The following is a 20,357-nucleotide window of genomic DNA, read 5'->3' on the forward strand; positions in this document are numbered from 1 at the left end:
GATGAAACTAGAGGGTAGTATACTAAATGAAATAGAGTGAGACACAGAAAGACAAATACCATATGATTTCACATATATATGTGAAATCCAAAAAGCAAAACAAACAAAAAACAGACTGTTAAATACAGATAACAAACTCAATGGCTGCTAGAGAGAAGGTGGGTGAAGGGAGATGGGTAAAAAAAAGGCGATTAAGAAGTACAAACTTCCATTTATAAAATAAGTAAATCATGGAGATAAAAAGAATAGCATAGAAAATATAGTCAATTATATTGTAGTAACGTTGTTTGGGGACCACACTTTGTTTGGGGACTACACTCATGGTGAACACTGAATACTGTATAGAATTACTGAATCATTACATTGTATATCTGAAATATAATACTGTATATCAATTATACTTTGATTAAAAAATAAAAATAGAAACATACAGTATGTACAGCAAGACAGACTTTAAGCGGAGAACTGGAATTTGAAATAATAAAAAAATGGCTATTTTAGAAGGAAAAAAATATGATTAATCCAAAATAAAGAATTCTGTAGGTAGGTTTAAAAGCAAATTAAACAAAGAAGATGTGGTACATATATACAAGGGAATATTATTCAGCTATCAGAAACAATGAACATCCACCATTTACATCAACATGGATGGAACAGGAGGGGATTATGTTAAGTGAGTTAAGTCAAGTAGAGAAAGACAATTATCATGTGGTTTCACTCATATATGGAACATAAGCAGTAGCACAAGGGACCAAAGAGGAAGGGAGGGAAATACAAATGGGGAGAAATCAGAGAGGGAGATGAACTATGAGAGACTATGGGACCCCAGAAAATAATCTGAGGGTTTCACTGGTTGGGGGAGGTGGGTAACAGGGTGATAGGTACTGAGAAGGGCACATGTTGTGATGAGCACTGGGTGTTTTACTTAACTAATGAATCACTGAACACAACATCAAAAACTAATTATGTACTATACAGTGGCTAACTGAACATAATACAAAAAACTAAATAAATAAAAGCAAATTAGACACAGAAGAAGGCAGGATTATGAAACAGGTTGATAGATCTCCAAAATAAAACAGAAAAAAAGAGTAAGATACATATAGGACATAATAAATGAATACAACTTAAATGTTACATAAATGTAACTTAAATGAATACATTTCAGTGCTTATGAGTCTGCAGAATCTCACAGAATTGGTTACTTACTGCCAGTAAATTACTTCCAGTTTTATATGATAAGATTAAATATCCATTCATCCCAATATCTATTTGACTACTAGGTACATAGCAATATGCTAGACACTGAGTTGAGTTACATAGATATTTAATGGACACAGTCCCTACCTGCAAGCACCCTTAGTCACAGATGACTAATGGTTAAGCCATTCTTAAGAATAAGGAGCTCATTGGAATTCAGGCAAAATATTTGGATTCGAGGTAAAAGGCTCCTCCTGCGTAGAGGAAGTAGTGAAAGTATGATGGGGACATAGAAAGAATGGAAAATGTAGGGGAAGTTCATTTTGTGATGTCTAGAGCATAGGATATATTAATAATTGTAAGATCAAATGAGCAGGCATAGTTTCACAGGAACTAGATAATTATTTGTCATATGCAAAAGAGGATTTTTTAAGAGAAAAGTTACAAATATCACAAAATCCGTATGATGCTCTGAAAGGTGCACAGTGTTTCATAAGTGTATTATGCCTTCCAAGTGCCTTAAGCAAGTTTAAAAAATCTTCAGTAAGATACTCCTAATTGACATTCAAAATTCTTCATAATTTGATCCATTCTTTTCCGGTCTCACCTACTGAGTTCTCTAACAAAGACATACCAACCAGTGTTTCAAATAGAAACTTTGACAGTTCTAGGGCTTGAACAAGGCATTTCTTCTGCCTACATTCTCCCTTCCAATTCACTGTCTAGTAAAGCTTTAATCAAAGATTTAGTTCAAAAGCAATTTTCCCTAATGCCTTTCCAAATGTCTTGCTCCAGGAACACTCACTTACTCTATAATGTTCCAGTGTATTCAGTCATTCATGAAACAGTTGAGTGTCCTGTGTGCCATGTACTGTTCTAGGCACCTGGAATGCATCAGTAAACAAAAAGAAAAACAAATCCTTGTTTTCTTGGAGTATTTTGTTGTAATTCTAAAGAAGCGGGGAATATGGAAAAGTGAAAAGAAGAGCACATGTACAATGAAAAAGTTCCCTAAGTGACTCTATTACACCCCTTCTCCAACTGATTCAAACCAAGTTGAGAATTACAGCACTGGAAAACATTACAACAAAACTACAATGAAAGCCAGAATTTGAAATATAATAAGGGTAATACATAAGACACATTATTATATTTTCTTATGTAAATTCTTACTTGTCTTTTCCTCTAATTGATTAACTTTATCTCTGGATTCCTCTAGCAGAAATATTAAATCTTTCATTTTATTTTCTTTCTCAGTATTTTGGAGCAATAGCAGTGATACCTAAAATGAAATATATAAGTAATACATTAGAGATATGAAAAATTACACATGACACCTTAGCAATTACCACCACCTATGATTATTTTATGTACTTGTTTCTGTGCTTTTTAGCTAATTGTGCAAGGGCATTTAGTATATTCTTGCACAATGTTCATTCAAAAAATGTTTAAACTAATATGATCTACCCAATATTATAAGGTTCATTTTAAGTTAGAACTTAGAAGATATATAATAAAATTTATTTTTTCATTTATTCCATAAATATTATGGAGCACCTCCTCTGTTCCACAAACCAAAGTATTGAATATACAGAGATGAGGGAACTTAAAGAAAAACAGAGCCTAGGGAATGTTCCAGAACATTAGGTGGGAAGCAGAGGAGCAGCAGCTGCCTGAGCTCTGCCCACCAATGCACTCCTTCCCGCTCCTCCACACTGACCTCAACATGCTCACTAGCTTTAGAAAATGGTGACAGAAACAACTTACTATGATGGTTTGGGGGTCAAACCCAATGCCAACCAAGAACTAAAAAAGGCTTACAGGAAACTGGTCTTGAAGTACCATCCTGAGAAGAATCTAAAGGAAGGGGAAAAGTTTAAACAGATTTCTCAAGCTTATGAAGAACTCTCTGATGCAAAGAAAAGGGAAGTATATGACAAAGGAGGGGAGCATACAGTTAAAGAAGGTGGAGCTGGTGGTGGTTTTGGCTTCCCCTGGACATCTTTGATATGATTTTTGGAGGAGGAGGAAGACTGCAGAGAGAAAGAAGAGGTAAAAATGTTGTACATCCGCTCTCAGTAATCTTAGATTTACATAATGGTGCAACAAGAAAACTAGCTCTGCAAAAGAATGTGATTTGTAACAAATGTGAAGACTGAGGTGGTAAGAAAAGAGTAGAATGTTGTCCCAATTGTGGAGGTACTGGAAAGCAAATAATAATAACAATTTATCACATAGGACCTGGAATGGTTCAGCAAAATCAATTTGTATGCATGGAGTGCAAGGGCCATGGGTAACAGATCAGTCCTAAAGACAGATGTGAAAGCTGCAATGGAAGGAAGATAGTTTGAGAAAGATTGTAGAAGTTCATACTGACAAAGATTTGAAAGATGGCAAGATAACATTCCATGGTGAAGGACACCAAGAATCAGGACTGCAACAAGGAGAAACTATTATTGTTTAAGGTCAGAAGGACCACATTGCCTTTACTCAGCAAGAAGACCTTTTCATGTGCACAGACATATAGCTGATTGAAGCACCCTGTGGCTTTCCAAAGCCAATATCTATTTTTGACAACCAAACCATCATCATCACCTCTCATCCAGGTCAGATTTTCAGGTATGGAGCTATCAAGTGTGTGCTAAATAAAGGCATGCCAATTTATCATAGACCATATGAGAAGAGTTGCCTAATCATCAAATTTAAGGTAAACTTTCCTGAGAATGCCTTCTCTCTTTGCTGGAAAAACTCCTACTTGAGAAGAAGGAAGTAGAAGAGACTGATGAAAAGGACTAGGTAGAACTGCTGGACTTAGATCCAAATCAGGAGAGACAGTGCCATTATAATGGGGATGCATATGAGGATGGTGAACATCATCATAGGGGTGGTGTTCAGTATCAGACCTCTTAATGGGGCCAGTGAATAATACTGCTGGCATTTTACATGCTGTAGTGAATGAGTGATGGAGTATAATCATAGCTCACTACTGCTACTGCTTTTGTTTTAATATTCAACCATAGTAGTGTTTTAAAAGTTAAATGAAGAATAAATTCAAATATAAAAGTTCTGACTTTGCCCTGTATATGAGGACTTCAATGTGCAAGAAAATTTAATACTTGTAAAAACTATTTTTTAAAAAATTCTCATTAACATTTGTTAGGCCATACCTTGTAACAGATTTCAGCTCTATATATATTGAAACAGCTCAAACTGAAATGTTTGTATGTGTGTATTGACTTCAGTATATGACCCTTAATTGCTGAGCTATGAAGTTAAAATTTGTATTTAATTGACAATCAAAGAACGTAATTTGTAGAGAAGTGTTGGTCTGTAGTTAAGTGGGATTCATCATGATGCCTCTGCATTTATTCTATGGTCTCAACTGTTACTTGAAGATGGTCTGCACTTGTAGAACTGCATTCCCTTCTTCTGTGCCATCTTTTTTTTTAATACATAAATCAGTCCTGATTACACTTTTTTCCTTCTCTTTGGACTATGATAAGCTTCAGAGAAGTGACTTTAGGAGAAGGGTAACTTAGAGTGGAGAGACATTAATGTGGAGAAGTTAATTTGCATGTATGAGACAGGAAAGTGTTTTTTAAGTTATATTACAGCCTTACTTTAAACCATTTAACTTATGCTCTTAAGTAACTAATTTAATGTTATAGTATAGCAAATTATGATGAATAGCTTTAATTTTATTTTTAAAAGTCATGTTCATAAGATTAAATAAAACAACAACAACAACAACAAGCCCTCAGAACCTAGACCAGGAGACAAACAACTATACTTGAATATTATTAGTTATAGGACAAAAATATATGAATCAGGAAAACAATTACCTCGGTCTTAGGGGATGTAATAAAAAATTAATCCTTCTCAGAGTACTGAATTGAGTCTTGATAGTCCAGTAGAAATTAAATCAAGCAAACCCAGAAAAATGAATATTCTAACTTGTGTAAGACAAAAAAAATCAAGAGATCATGCCGCATTTAGAGAAGCGAAAATATTCAGATGATGAGAATATACAGTCCAAGGGCACCTGGGTGGCTCAATTGTTAAGCATCTTCCTTCAGCTCAGGGCATGATACCGGGGGTCCTAGGACAGAGCCCAGCATCAGGCTCCCTGTTCAGCACGAAGCCATCCTCTCCCACTCCCCCTGCTTGTGTTCCCTCTCTGTGTCTCCCTCTGTCAAATAAATAAATAAAATCTTTTAAAAAATAATAAGAATATAGAATCCATGTGAAGAAAAAGGTAAAAAAAAACAAAAAGACAAGCTGAAGACTTCCAGATTCAAGATGACAGAAAAACCTCACTGCCCTATTTTCATCTGCCCATGCACCCAGAACCCAAAAAGTTTAGCACTTCCCTCTACTTTTGTGTTCTTTATAATACACACAATTTTAACTTTTAAAAACACCTTCTTTCAGAAACTAGTTTAAAATTTCAGCTAAAATATAGAAAACTGTTAACTCATTCAAAAGATCCAAACGTAACATATAAATTTAACCAAACTTGAAGAAAACTCTATCTTCTCTGTACTTTGAATTAACTTTTTAAGTAGACAATCTTGTTATCTATCATTACAAAGTATCCTGTGCCAAATCAAAGAAGAAAAACTCTGAAAAAATAGGGAGGAAAGGAGAAGAGGATTCCTTTCTATGAATCATTTTCCATTGGAAAGCACCGAACTTCAAACTGATAAATTTGTCACTGTAATAACCCGGTATTCTTGTGAATAACAAAGAACATAGACTCGTTATTTTCCAATTTTCCACTATATGACAAATAGAAGTGAAAGAACATTTTAGTTCCCCATCAATGGTGTCATGAATAGTAAGTGCATTTCAAAATAGACTGAAAAGTGTGGATTAAGTGGTCAATGATCATCATCTTTACATTTTATAAGGTTTTTATCTGAACAAAAGTTAATTATTTTTGCAACAATGACCTATTTAAATACTGTAGAAAATTCACTGATTTTTTTTTAAATGCTGGTATTCAGTGCATGCCCGTTTGAATCAGTGGAAATTAATTCTGCTAAGCAAAAGGCTGTATGTTTGATATGTAGAATACTAAAATTCTCTTATAGAAATTTATCATGCAGTCAGCAAGTAGACTTCTTTTGAAATTTTAAGTATTTTATGAGTTAGTAAATATAAAAAATACAAAGCTGATTTTTAAAAAATACCTGTTTTTCCTTGTCATTTACTTCCTTCTTGTATTCCTCTTCAAGGTGCTGGATTTTTTCATAATCTTCTTTCACTTTAAAAATAAAGCAGCTATACTTTAATAATTTAATTAGATAACAACAAAATTTAAAGCTTCTGGTATTTTATTTCACCTCTTTATTTATCTAGATACTAAACCTCAAAGGTTTCTAACAAGCTTAACTGCTATTTTCTTGCTACTAACTTTCTTTTGAGTAAAGTAGTGAATTTTTAAAACATCAAAGTAGAATAAAATTCTATACTTTTTACAATAGTACATATGTAAGAGTTTATTCTTTATAACACACTAATCTGAAACAACGCATTTTAAATGTATATATATAGTTGGCCCTTAAACATTAGGGGTGCTGACCCCTACCATAGCTGAAAATTCACATGCAACTTTTGACTCCCCAAAAACTAAACTAATAGCCTACTGTTAACCAGAAGTCTTACCTGTAACATAAAGTTGCTTAACACACATTTTGAACATCATACATATTATAAGCTATAATCTTACAATAAAGTTAGAAATAAGAAAGTTTTTTGTAAGATTTTTATTTATTTATTGACAGACAGAGATCACAAGTAGGCAGAGACGCAGGCAGAGAGAGAGGAAGGGAAGCAGGCTCCCTGCCAAGCAGAGAGCCTGATGTGGGGCTTGATCCCAGGATCCTGGGATCATGACCTGAACCAAAGGCAGAGGCTTTAACCCACTGAGTCACCCAGGAGCCCCCCCAAAAAAATATATTAAGAAAATCATAAAGAAAATACATTTACAGTACTGTGATTTATTTAAAAAAATCCAAATATAAGTGGGCCTGCACTGTTCAAACCCATGTCGTTAAAAGTGTCAACTTAGACATGAAACTTTACAAAAAAAAAGTAAAAATAAGACCAAATCACACTTCTAAAAAATAAAGTACAAATCATAGTAAGTTTAGTTTCAGGGAAAATGTAGCTTTGAAGCCAAAAGGCTATTTTCAATATGTATCAATTACTTTCTACATTCCACAAGGTTTTGAGGGGCTTACAAAACCACAAAGAATACAAAATTTGAAAGAGTTGGGGCATCAAACTGAAGCTGTGAAAACATTAGAAGAATCTAATAAATCTCCATCAACAGATGAATGGATAAAGATGTGGCATACATACACACACACACACACACACACACACACACACACACACACACAGTGGAATACTATGCAGCCACCAAAAAACCAATCTTGTCATTTGTGATGACATGGATGGAACTAGAGGGTATTATGCTAAGTGAAATAAGTCAATCAGAGAAAGTCTGATCTCACTGATATGAGGACTGAGAAATAAGACAAAGGATCACAGGGGAAGGGAGGGAAAAACAAAACAAGATGAAATCAGAGAGGGAGACAAATCACAAGAAACTCTTAATCTCAGGAAACAAACTGTGGGTTGCTGGAGGGAAGGGGGATTGGAGGAATGGGATGGATGGGTGATGGACATTGAGGAAGGTCTTTGGTATGGTGAGTGCTGTGAAATGAGTAAGACTGTTGAAATCACAGACCTGTACCCCTGAAACAAATAATACATTATATGTTAATTTAAAAAATAAAAGATAATATAAATTTTTTAAAAGAATCTAATAAAACATAAACATAAGTAGAGTAATATGAAAATTAAATAAGATCCATACATTTAAAATGCATTTCCAGTCTGGAATTCTCAGCTTGCACACGAAGTTCCTCAAAAGCTATTATCATTTTCTGAAACATAAAGTTTAACTTTTAAGAATCATACTTATATTTTTTAAATAGGTTCTTCCAACTATGAAAATATTAATAAATTTGTCTCAGGATCATTAAATTTAAAATGATTCAACTTTGAATAATGAAATCCCTATAACTTGTAATAATTAAATATTTACTAAAAACCCACTCACTGCCTATTATATTTGCTTCCCAGAAGCTTAAATTATATAATATCAAACAAAAGCAAAATGATTGTTGGTATTCTAGTTATTTACTTAATAGCTCTTAATAGAATCTGTAATTTTATTTTTTTGCTTACTTATTTAATTTCTGTCTTCCTCCACTAAAGTGTAACCTCTCTAAGGTCCCTCCCCAGTAGAGTTCAAATTACACTTTCATCATCTGGCAGCATGAGTTCATTCAGTATTCAACAAATCTTGATTTGCAAAATTGTATGAATTCATTTATTTGTTCAATAGTTACTGCTTATCTATTATGTGCCAACCACTGATTTAGACACTTGAGATTAAGACAAAGTCCTTACCCTACTGGAACTAACATTCCAGGGTAAGAAAGAATACTTATTCATATACATGTATATCAAATAAATGTCATGTAGTTTCAAGTGCTCTTCAGAAAAACTAAATGAGGTGAGGAGACAGAAAATAATTGAATGGAAAGGTATTTTAGATAAAGTAGTAAAGGAGATTTTTTAAAAAGAATTTGCTTTAAACCTTGACACAAAAGTGCTAAACGGAACAAAATCAAAGAACCAAGATCAGAAAGAGCCTAGAAAGTTTCAGAAACATAAAAAGAACAACTATAGCAAAGAAGCAAAATGGAAAACAAAGATGATGGAATAAGAGAGGTAAGCAGGAACCAGGTATTTTCTATGTTTCAAATTAATGTGTATGTGTCAAAATATGCTAGTCTCTGACAAAGAGTTAATACTTGATAAATTGGTGTCACTAACATGTAAATTCAAAAGCTACTAAATAACAAAACATTAACACTCCTAGTATAGAACCTTAAGAATCTTACTGGATATAATCATATGACAACAAATAAATAATAATCCCTTTATCAAGAAGAGTTATCACTCTACTCTGCTTAGAAATGACTCTATTATACACAACCAATGGATTGTTAAACACTGCTTGTGAAACTAATGATGTACTATATGTTGGCTAATTGCATTCAAATTTTACAAAAGAAATGCCTCTGTTTAAAATATTTAACTTTTTACTAACACTTACCTCAATATTATTATTTAGATCCACATATACTTGCCTAGTTTCTTCTCGTTCGTTTTCATCTATTATTAATAAAAAATATTTCAGATTTAAATTTTAAAGTGATTATAATGCCATCAAGATATTACTCAAAATGCCTCAGGAAAACATTAAAATACTTAAAATTCTGTGTTAATGAAGGGTATTAGTATATCCTGAGTCTCTTAAAGTAGCATCAAATGTATAGAATTGTTGAATTACTCTGCTAGACATCTGAAACTAATATACCACTATATGTCAACTATACTTCAACAATAAATTTTTAAAATAAGCTGCTTCATAGTAGTTTCACAGTAAGACACAGTGAGACATGATTGTACTTCAATCTCAAAAGCTCTAATGTTTTATAGAACTACTATCTATGAATTTATTCAAACTTTGTAAAATAGATTTACAGTTTTAGCCTTTACATTGAGTGGGGATTTAACAATTATTTGCCCAAGTGTATTTTCCTTTGTATATTTATGACTCATAGGGTACACATGAAAAGCAAAGCCTACTCTTCTGATCTCTTGCTCTACCTCTGAGGAAGCAGAAAGGAAGATAAACTTCAAGACCCTAGAACAAGGTTAAGAATAGGTGTGACCCAAAGAGAAATCCTCCATAAATCCTTTACAACATTTTTATTTTTCTGGTTTTTAACCTGAGCAATGATTCCCTCTAGCTATAATCTATACAATAAATTCCCTCTTTTCTATCCTAGAATTAAAGCACATGACAGTAACAGACAATGTGGTTGTTCCTATATTATTTCTCCAAAAGAAGCCAGCATCACATAATTCAGGTTAAATTTACTTTTTTTTTTTTTTAAAGTAGGCTCTGTGCCTAATGCAGAGCCTAAGAGATCAAGACCTGAGCTGAAATCAAGAGTTGGATGCTCAACTGACTGAGCCACCCAGGCCCCCCAAAGCACATTAAATTTAAAGAGGGTACTAGTCCCACATTCTCAATAACAAGCCATAAAGAAGAACAGAGCAGTTATGATAGATTCACTGTAAATGAGAAGCCAAATAACCAAAAAGAGGGTACATGAGCTAGCTTCAGAAGAATATAGGTATCTAAACCTCTCAAAAATAATGGAGAGCACTCTGAACTTATAGCATATGAAACAGGAACTGAACCATTTTTATCTGAATATTAAAGGGCTAGAAATTTAATAAAATAAATGCAGAACATATCAGCATTTGAACAAAAAGATAGTTCATACTTCTCCCTCTATTTTGTTCCATTCATTACCTAACACATTTTGCAACACATCTCTATTCCTCAAACTATTTGTGCCAAAGAACTGCATTCTATTGCCAACATCTCCCATCTTCCCATCTTCCCATTGCTAATAGCATCAGTACTTTTAAAATACCCTCCAGCCATTTTTCTAATAGGAAAGTCCTGGAAATTGGATAAGTAGAACTACAGAAAAGAAAATAAATGGGTATAGACATACTTTACAGTTGTCAGAAGCAAGGTCCTACGGGTAGCACAAAGGGCCTCTGATAGCTGAGTGTTTCAGTGTGGTGATGTGTAGTACTGTAAAAATATAATCCTACATTTTTCATTTTTCTTCTTGATATTTATCTATCCATTGATCTATTTACCTATCTCCCCACCCCCTACATAACTTTTAAGAATAACATAACCTGGGACGCCTGGGTGGCTCAGTTGGTTAAGCAGCTGCCTTCGGCTCAGGTCATGATCCCAGCGTCCTGGGATCGAGTCCCGCATCGGGCTCCTTGCTCCGCAGGGAGCCTGCTTCTCCCTCTGACTCTGCCTTCTACTCTGTCTGCCTGTACTCGCTCTCTCTCTCTGACAAATAAATAAATAAAAATTTTAAAAAAAAAAAAAAAAAAAAAAGAATAACATAACCTTCTCCCTACCACCTTCCCTCCCTCTCCTCCTCGCCTCCAGACATCCCCCTCCCCATTTATTTTATTTGTTTTGTCCCAGTCCAGGCAACTAGATCTTTCAGCACTTGCTGCCTTAAAGAAGAGATGATTTTACCAAAAACAAAGAAAAAAAAATCTTTGGGTTTCAAAAGAACAATGTTGGGGGTTAGAGGAAGGATTCAGAACATAAACTATAGATTTTTTTTAAATATATGAGTCAGAACGAATGTTCTTAATGTCTACACCAAAGAAATATTTACTAATTTGTGGGAAGAGGCCTTTAAAAGGGGAAGCTAAGGTGCCTGGGTAGTGCTGCAGCTGGTTAAGCATCTGACTTTTGGTTTCAGCTCAGGTCACAAGCTCAGGGTACTGGAATCAAGCCCCAAGTCGGCCTCCAAACTTAGAGTCTGCTTGAGATTCTCTCTTCCTCTGCCCCTCCTACTCATGCGCACTCTCATTCTCTCTAATAAATAAATAAATCTTTTTTAAAAATAAAAAAAATAAAAGGGGATGCTAAGAGAGCTTATCAGGTTCTGGGAGACACTTAAAAAGAGGTTCTAGAGCCCTCTACATTCATCAGACTAAGCCTCAGGGTTGAGGACCATGAAAACCCCAGATAGTTTGGGCAAACCAAGGGCAGAATGAGACTGTGCTGTTTTTTGCTGTTGTTGTTGTTGTTCATTTGTTTTTGGTTTTTTGTCTTCAGCAGGGCTCTAGGAAGATGAAAAAAACCTGAGAATAAATGACTGTAAAATATATCTAGACATATAGGGCCTTGGATCATTTCAATTTCCCTTGTCCCAATACTCTGTGTGGCTGAGCATAGTGTGATAAAGAACTGAGAATCAGCAGACCTGAATGGGCCCCCAAAAACAGAAATGAGGGAAAACTCAGAAACAACCTAAGTGCACCAGTTACTGAATACTAATTGAAACAATGAAAACCTCAATGGAAGATGAGTGAAAAACAAATGTCCTTCTCTACTACATGGTATTATATAGGAACCCACAAATTTAGATACAATCCCAGGAGAAGGGGAAAAATTCTCAAATTTATTACGTTTCTTCTAAAGAGAAAGGACCCAAATTTTAAAAATCATGAAAGAAAGATAAGAGATCACAACCAACACCAAAGAAATACAATTTTAAGAACATATTATAAGCAACTGTATGCCAGCAAATTTAACAATCTGGAAGAAATTGATGCATTCCTAGAGACCTATAAACTACCAAAACTGAACCAGAAAGATAGAGAAAACCTGAACAGACCCATAACCAGTAAAGAGATTGAAAGAGTCATCAAAAATCTCCCAACAAGAACCCAGGACCACATGGCTTCCAAAGGGAATTCTACAAAACATTTAAAGAATGTTTTATTCTTTATTCTCCTGAAACTGTTCCAAAAAATAGAAATGGAAGGAAAACTTCCAAACTCATTTTATGAGGCCAGCATCATGTTGATTCCAAAATCAAAGACCCCACCAAAAAGTAGAATTACAAACCAATATCCTTGATGAACACAGAGGCAAAATTCTCACCAAGATACTAGTCAATAGGATCCAACAGTCCATTAAAAGGATTATTCTCCACAACAAGTGGGATTTAGTCCTGGGATGCAAGTTTGGTTCAACATCCTCAAATCAATCAATGTGATACAATACTTTGTTTTAAAAATAAAAAAAAAGAACAAGAACCATATGATACTCTCAATAGATGCTGAAAAAGTATTTGACAAAATATAGCATCCTTTCTTGATCAAAACTCATCAAAATGTAGGGATAGAGGGTCCATACCTCAATATCATCAAAGCCATCTATGAAAAACCCACAGCAAATATCATTCTCAATGGGGAAAAAATGAGAGCTTTTCCCCTAAGGTCAGGAACACCACAGGATGTCCATTAGCACCACTGCTATTCAACATAGTCCTAGAAGTCCTAGCCTCATCAATCAGACAACAAAAGACATAAAAGGCATCTGAATTGGCAATCTCACTCTTTGCAGATGATATGATACTTTATGTGGAAAACCTAAAGGCTCCACTCCAAAACTGCTAGAACTCAATACAGGAATTCAGTACAGTGTGAGGATACAAAAATCAATGCACAGAAACCAGTTGCATTTCTATACACCAACATCAAGACAGAAGAAAGAGAAGTTAAGGAGTTGATCCCATTTACAATTCCTTCCCAAACCATAAGATCCCTAGGAATAAACCTAACCAAGACACAAAGAATCTTTACCCAGAAAACTATAAAGTATTTAGTAAAGAAACTGAGGGAGACACAAAGAAATAGAAAAACGTTCCATGCTCACAGACTGGAAGAACAAGTACTGTGAAACTGTCTATGCTACCTAGAGCAATCTATATTTAATGCAGACCTTATCAAAATACCATCAATTTTTTCAAAGAAATGGAACAAATAATCCTAAAATTTATATGGAACCAGAAAAGACCCTGAATAGCCAGAGGAATGTTGAAAAAGAAACCCAAAGTTGGTGGCATCACAATTCAAGACTTCAAGCTCTATTACAAAGCTGTAACCATCAAGACCATATGGTACTGGAACAAAAACAGACACCTAGATTGATGGAACCGAATAGAGAGCCCAGAAATAGACTCTCAACTCTATGGTCAACTAATCTTCGACAAAACAGGAAAGACTGTCCAATGAAAAAAAGATGGTCTCCTCAACAAATTGTGCTGGGAAAATTGGACAGCCACATGCAGAAGAATGAAATGGACCATTTCCTTACACCACACACAAAAATAGACTCAAAATGGATGAAAGACCTCAATGTGAGACAGGAATCCCATCAAAATCCTTAAGAAGAAGACAGGTAGCAACCTCTTCAATCTCAGCCGCAGCAACTTCTTCCTCAAAACATAGCCAAAGGCAAGGGAAGCAAGGGCAAAAATGAACTATTGGGATTTCATCAAGATCAAAAGCTTTTGCACAGCAAAGGAAACAGTTAACAAAATCAAAAGACAACTGACAGAATGGGAGAAGATATTTGCAAACGACATATCAGATAAAGGACTAGTGTCCAGAATCTATAAAGAACTTAGCAAACTCAACACCCAAAGAACAAATAATCCAATCAAGAAATGGGCAGAGGACATGAACAGACATTTCTGCAAAGAAGACATCCAGATGGCCAACAGACACATGAAAAAGTGCTCCATATCACTCGGCATCAGGGAAATACAAATCAAAACCACAATGAGATATCACCTCACACCAGTCAGAATGGCTAAAATCAACAAGTCAGGAAATGACAGCTGCTGGCGAGGATGTGGAGAAAGGGGAACCCTCCTACACTGTTGGTGGGAATGCAAGCTGGTGCAGCCACTCTGGAAAACAGCATGGAGGTTCCTCAGAATGTTGAAAATAGAACTGCCCTATGACCCAGCAATTGCACTATTGGGTATTTACCCTAAAGATACAAATGTAGTGATCCAAAGGGGCACATGCACCCGAATGTTTATAGCAGCAATGTCCACAATAGCCAAACTATGGAAAGAACCTAGATGTCCATCCACAGATGAATGGATCAAGAAGATGTGGTATATATACACAATGGAATACTATGCAGCCATCAAAAGAAATGAAATCTTGCCATTTGCGACAACATGGATGGAACTAGAGCGTATCATGCTTAGCGAAATAAGTCAAGCAGAGAAAGACAACTATCATATGATCTCCCTGATATGAGGAAGTGGTGATGCAACATGGAGGCTTAAGTGGGTAGGAGAAGAATAAATGAAACAAGATGGGATTGGGAGGGAGACAAACCATAAGTGACTCTTAATCTCACAAAACAAACTGAGGGTTGCTGGGGGGAGGGGGTTTGGGAGAAGGGGGTGGGATTATGGATATTGGGGAGGGTATGTGCTTTGGTGAGTGCTGTGAAGTGTGTAAACCTGGTGATTCACAGACCTGTACCCCTGGGGATAAAAATATATGTTTATTAAAAAAAAAAAAAAAAAAAAAAAAAAAAAGAAAGGACAAATACCCAACTTTTGTAGCAACATGGACGGGACTGGAAGAGATTATTATGCTGAGTGAAATAAGTCAAGCAGAGAGAGTCAATTATCATATGGTTTCACTTATTTGTGGAGCATAACAAATAGCATGGAGGACATGGGGAGTTAGAGAGGAGAAGAGAGTTGGGGGAAATTGGAAGGGGAGGTGAACCATGAGAGACTATGGACTCTGAAAAACAATCTGAGGGTTTTGAAGGGGTGGGGGGTGGGAGGTTGGGGTACTAGGTGGTGGGTATTATAAAGGGCACCAATTGCATGGAGCACTGGGTGTGGTGAAAAATAATGAATACTGTTATGCTGAAAATAAAAAATAAATTTAAAAAAAAAAAAAAAAAAAAAAGCTTTTGCACAGCAAAGGAAACAGTCAACAAAACCAAGACAGCTGACAGAATGGGAGAAGATATTTGCAAATGACATACCAGATAAAGGGCTAGTATCCAAAGTCTATAACAAACTTATCAAACTCAATACACAAACAACAAAATAAACCAATCAAGAAATGGGCAGGAAAAAAAAAAAGAAATGGGCAGAAGACATGAAACATTTCTGCAAAGAAGACCTCCAAATGGCTAATAGACACATGAAAAATTTCTCCACATCACTCAGCATCAGGGATATACAAATCAAAACCAAATGAGATACCACCTCATGCCAGTCAGTACGGCTAAAATTAATGAGTCAGGAAACACAGATGCTGGCGAGGATGCAGAGAAAGGGGAACCCTCCTACACTGTGGGTGGGAATGCATACTGGTGTAGCCACTCTGGAAAATAGCATGGAGATTCCTCAGAAAGTTGAAAACAGAGCTACCCTATGACCCAGCAGTTGCCCTACTGGGTATTTACCTTAAAAATATAAATGTAGTGATGCAAAGGGGCATGTGCACCTGAATGTTTATAGCAGCAATGTCCACAATAGCCAAACTATGGAAAGAACCTAGATGTCCATCAACAGAGGAATGGATAAAGAAGAGGTGGTGTATACACACACACACACACACACACACACACACACAATGGAATACTATGCAGCCATCAAAAGAAACGAAATCTTGCCATTTCCAATGACACAGATGGAACTAGAGGGTATTAGGATGAGCAAAATAAGTCAATCAGAGAAAGACAATTATCATACGATCTCTCCGATATGAGGAATTCATACAGATCTGGACTCCATAACAAAGATGTTCAACAGATCAGCAAAAATAACAAAAGTACTGAAGAATCTTGAAATGTCTAGGCTAAAGAAGACAAAATTCAAAAAGGACAAGAAGCCAGCTTTAAAAATCTAAAGAGATAGCACATAAAAAAGTGGCCTAGATTTTCCATATGGTCTATGGAGAATTACAATAAAATAGGAGAAACTCTGTAGAGACTTCAGCTCAATATAAAAATAAGGACTATCCTTAAATGACAAGCTTGAGGTTAGTGAGATTCCATCACTGAATATACTCAAACATAAAGAAGACTACCTCTTGGTCAGACATGCTACAAAAGAAAGTAAATCAATGGAAATGTAAGTAGATTACAAAAGCTTTTAAGTCCTTCCCAACACCAACTAATTTAGGTTACAAAGTCTACAAAAAAAGTTTATACAGTACTTCAAATGGCAGGCTGAAGAATTAAAAATAATTTTATATTGTGTACAGGATAGCACTCAAAGGATTTTTTAAAACAATCACCAAAAAATACACTAAAACAAAAGCGTTTTTATAGGTATATCTAAGAACAGATTTATTCATTAACTCATTAATTTATTGCCTACTATCATGAAAGACATTGTCTAAAATGTTGACTATCCTGAATCAAGATATTATCCTCTGCACTTAAGCTGCAGGAGAGGTCTAGCATGCACTAGGCACTCCATAAATATTTGCTGAAGGAATTCATAAATACATGGTAAAGGTACACTAAGGGTACTAAGTAAAAGAAGAAGCATTTAAAATCAGACTACAAAATGAGGGAATACTTCTCAAGTAGCAATATTTATTCTGAATTTTGAAGGACAAATAAAGGTAATGAGATGAATAAAGAGGATCAGCCAATTAAAAAATATGCAAAATCTCAGAAGCATAATCTGTTTAGGGAGTAACAAGCAGTTCTCCATGAGCCTGTGTATGTGGGGCATGTGGTGGAACATTTGGCAAGGTGGAGGGAAGTAGCAAATACCATGCTATCCATAAAATTATGGAAAGCCATTAAAAGAATTAGACAGTGACATGATTTGATCTATATTTTAGAAAAGCATCAAGGACTCTTTTCTGGTAATGGCTAAGTAATTCAGACCAACCATCCTGCTGAAGACAAAAATCTGGACAATTTTTTTTATTTTTTAAAAGAATCAAAGATCTAAAAAGATAATGATGAATCATCAGGCCTAGAATAGACTGAGGATTATAATTCAAAAACACTAAGCGAAATTCCAGTGAGAGTCAAGACAAAGTAATCCCACTATAGCCTTTCTCTCCCACTACTTACAGCTAAAAACTCTGAATGAAATACATAAAACAACTACTTCAGGACTCTGAAAAGAAAGCAAAGGCAGGTAGATTAGGGGAAAAAAAGTAAAATCTTGAAGTGACTCATGCGAAGGTAAGTTTCCTGTTTAATATTTTTCCATCTCCCCTCCTAGTATTAGCTAAAGTATAAGGCCCAAACAAAACTGTAACAGGAAACGTGAGCAGTAAAAGGAAATCCTGATTTTTTTTTTTTTTATTCCTCTCATAGCCCTGTCCAGAATGGCCCTTGTAGTGGAGCTGCGGCAGGGACAAAACAAAAACCGCAAGAGAAACTCCATATTTCTAGCAAAAGGACAGGGGAAGTGAGTCCCTGTAAGGTTGAACATGAGGGGGCAATCTTAGAGACAGCTCCAAAAGAGGATTACCTAATTATGTGCATGAATTGGCCCAAGTCCCATGGGATAAAGGGAGAATATACATATACAAGACAGATCCAAAACAAATACAGCTAAGTCTTTGAAAACTGAACTCTAACATAAATTACTATTCATATCCCAGAACTAATCTTGAGTGGCGCATACAAGAAACAGAGCCAGAGCAGTATAGCAGACTTTGAAAACTGAACTGATATTAGAACCCAGCACACAAAAGGCAAGATAAAATTTATGGTCTGAAAAAAAAAATTTTGTGGTCTGAACATGAGATGACTGCTAAAAAATAAACATTCTCCTGGGGATTTTAAAAGGACCCAGAATCTTACAACATAATAATTTCAAAGTCTCCAAGATAAAATCCACAACTGTTCAACATAAAAAGAACTAGGAAAATGTGACATCATTCTAGGTCTCAAGCAAATAACCAAAGGTAATGAAGTACACAAACCTCTAGAATCCATAGAACCAATCAGAAATAGACCTCTTAAATAAACCTTATTAAAATCTTAATAAAACATTAACTGTGTTCATGGAGATAAAAGGATGAACTTAAAAATTTCAGCAAGGAACACTAATGGTGAGCATAGCATTATATATAGACCTATCAAATCACTATGTTATACACCTGAAACTAACATAACATTTGTCTGTCAACTATATGTTGATTTTTAAAATTTCAGCAACAAACTGGAAAGTCTACAAAGTGACATTACGGGGGCACCTGGGTGGCCCAGTTTGTTAAGTATCTGCCTTCAGCTCAGGTCATGATCCCAGAGTCGTAGGACTGAATCCCGTGTTGGGCTCCTTTTTCAGTGGGGAGTCTGCTTCTCCCTCTCCTCTGCTGCTGCCCCAACTTGTGCTTGCACTCTCTCCCTCTCTCAAATAAATAAATAAAATCTTTAAAAATATAATTAAATTTAAAAATTAAAAAAGTGACATTGCAGATATTTTTAAAACCAGCTAGTATTTACAGAACCAGAAAAATGCATTATCAGAAAATAAGACCTCAACTGACAAATTCAAAAATAGACTAGAAAAAAAGAGAGAGAAACAGACTAGAAATAGCTAAATAGAGAAATGATGTACTAGAAGACAGATTAAAAGACATTTTCCTGAATGGTGCACAAGAAAAAAGATTAAGAAATAAACACAATGCAGAAATATCAAAAGGTACAGCACAGTAGTCTCACTGACTTGAAAAGCTCAAACAGGCTTTCATCTAAGGGACTTTGCACTTACTATTTCCCAAAATAGCTACATGGCTCACTCCCTCACTTATTACGGTGACTAAAATAATTCCTCATCCCAAAATACTTCCCTATCCCAAAATACTTTCTCTTTAAGCAGTTAATCATCACCATACATGTATTTTATTTATGTATGGTCTCTGTGCCTCCACGAGGATGCATACTCATTTAGAGCAGAAATTATTCACTACTGTTTTCTTCAGCATTCAGAACATTTCATGACACAAAGTAGGCACTTTAAAAACTGGTGAATGAGCGCCACCTGGGTGGCTCAGTTGGTTAAGCATCTGCCTTTGGCTCCGGTCATGGTATCAGGGTCCTGAGATCAAGCCCCACCTCAGGTTCCAGGCTCAGCTCTCCCTCTGCCTCTGCCTCAGCCCCTCTCCTAGCTCACACCCACACAAATGTGCTCTCTCTCTCTCTCTCTCTTGCACAAATAAATAAAATATTAGAAAATAAATAAAAATAAAAACTGGTGGGACGCCTGAGTGGCTCAGTAGCTCAAGTGTCTGCCTTCGGCTTGGGTCATGATCCCAGGATCCTTCGATCCAATCCAGCATTGGGTTCCCAGCTTAGTGGGGGGCCTCCTTCTCCCTCTGCCTCCTGCTCCCCCAGCTTGTGCACACACTCTCTCTCTCTGACAAATAAAATCTTTATAAATAAAAAAAATTAAAACTGGTGAATGAGGGGTAATTGGGTGGCTCAGTCAGCTAAGCAAACTTCACCTCAGGTAGTGATCAAATGGATCATAGGATGAAGCCCCATGTTGGGCTCTGTGTCCAGCAAGGAATCCACTTTAGGATCCTCTCTCTCTCTGCACTTCTCTCCCTCTCTCTCCCCTCCCCCAATAAATAAA

The 20,357-nt window shown here is 35.7% G+C and overlaps 1 protein-coding gene and 1 pseudogene across 5 annotated transcripts in view; one reads left to right on the forward strand and one right to left on the reverse strand.

The window, feature by feature from the left end:
• Window positions 1–20,357, reverse strand: part of SYCP1 (synaptonemal complex protein 1) — a 132,746-nt gene that overhangs the window by 97,062 nt on the left and 15,327 nt on the right. For all 4 annotated transcript variants that reach the window (XM_082684980.1, XM_082684979.1, XM_082684978.1 and 1 more), the window contains exons 9-12: window positions 9,398–9,456; window positions 8,087–8,156; window positions 6,393–6,466; window positions 2,374–2,482 (exon numbers count right to left, since the gene is read on the reverse strand). In XM_082684980.1, coding sequence (XP_082541106.1) covers window positions 2,374–2,482; window positions 6,393–6,466; window positions 8,087–8,156; window positions 9,398–9,456 — 312 coding nt within the window. The remainder of the gene's footprint in view (window positions 1–2,373; window positions 2,483–6,392; window positions 6,467–8,086; window positions 8,157–9,397; window positions 9,457–20,357) is intronic.
• Window positions 2,947–4,110, forward strand: LOC309841683 (dnaJ homolog subfamily A member 1 pseudogene; annotated as a pseudogene). Its single transcript has one exon. The product of its transcript is annotated as a dnaJ homolog subfamily A member 1 pseudogene (transcript).

The sequence above is a fragment of the Mustela nivalis genome, assembly GCF_964662115.1.
Source record: "Mustela nivalis genome assembly, chromosome: 10".
NCBI classification, from domain to species: domain Eukaryota; kingdom Metazoa; phylum Chordata; class Mammalia; order Carnivora; family Mustelidae; genus Mustela; species Mustela nivalis.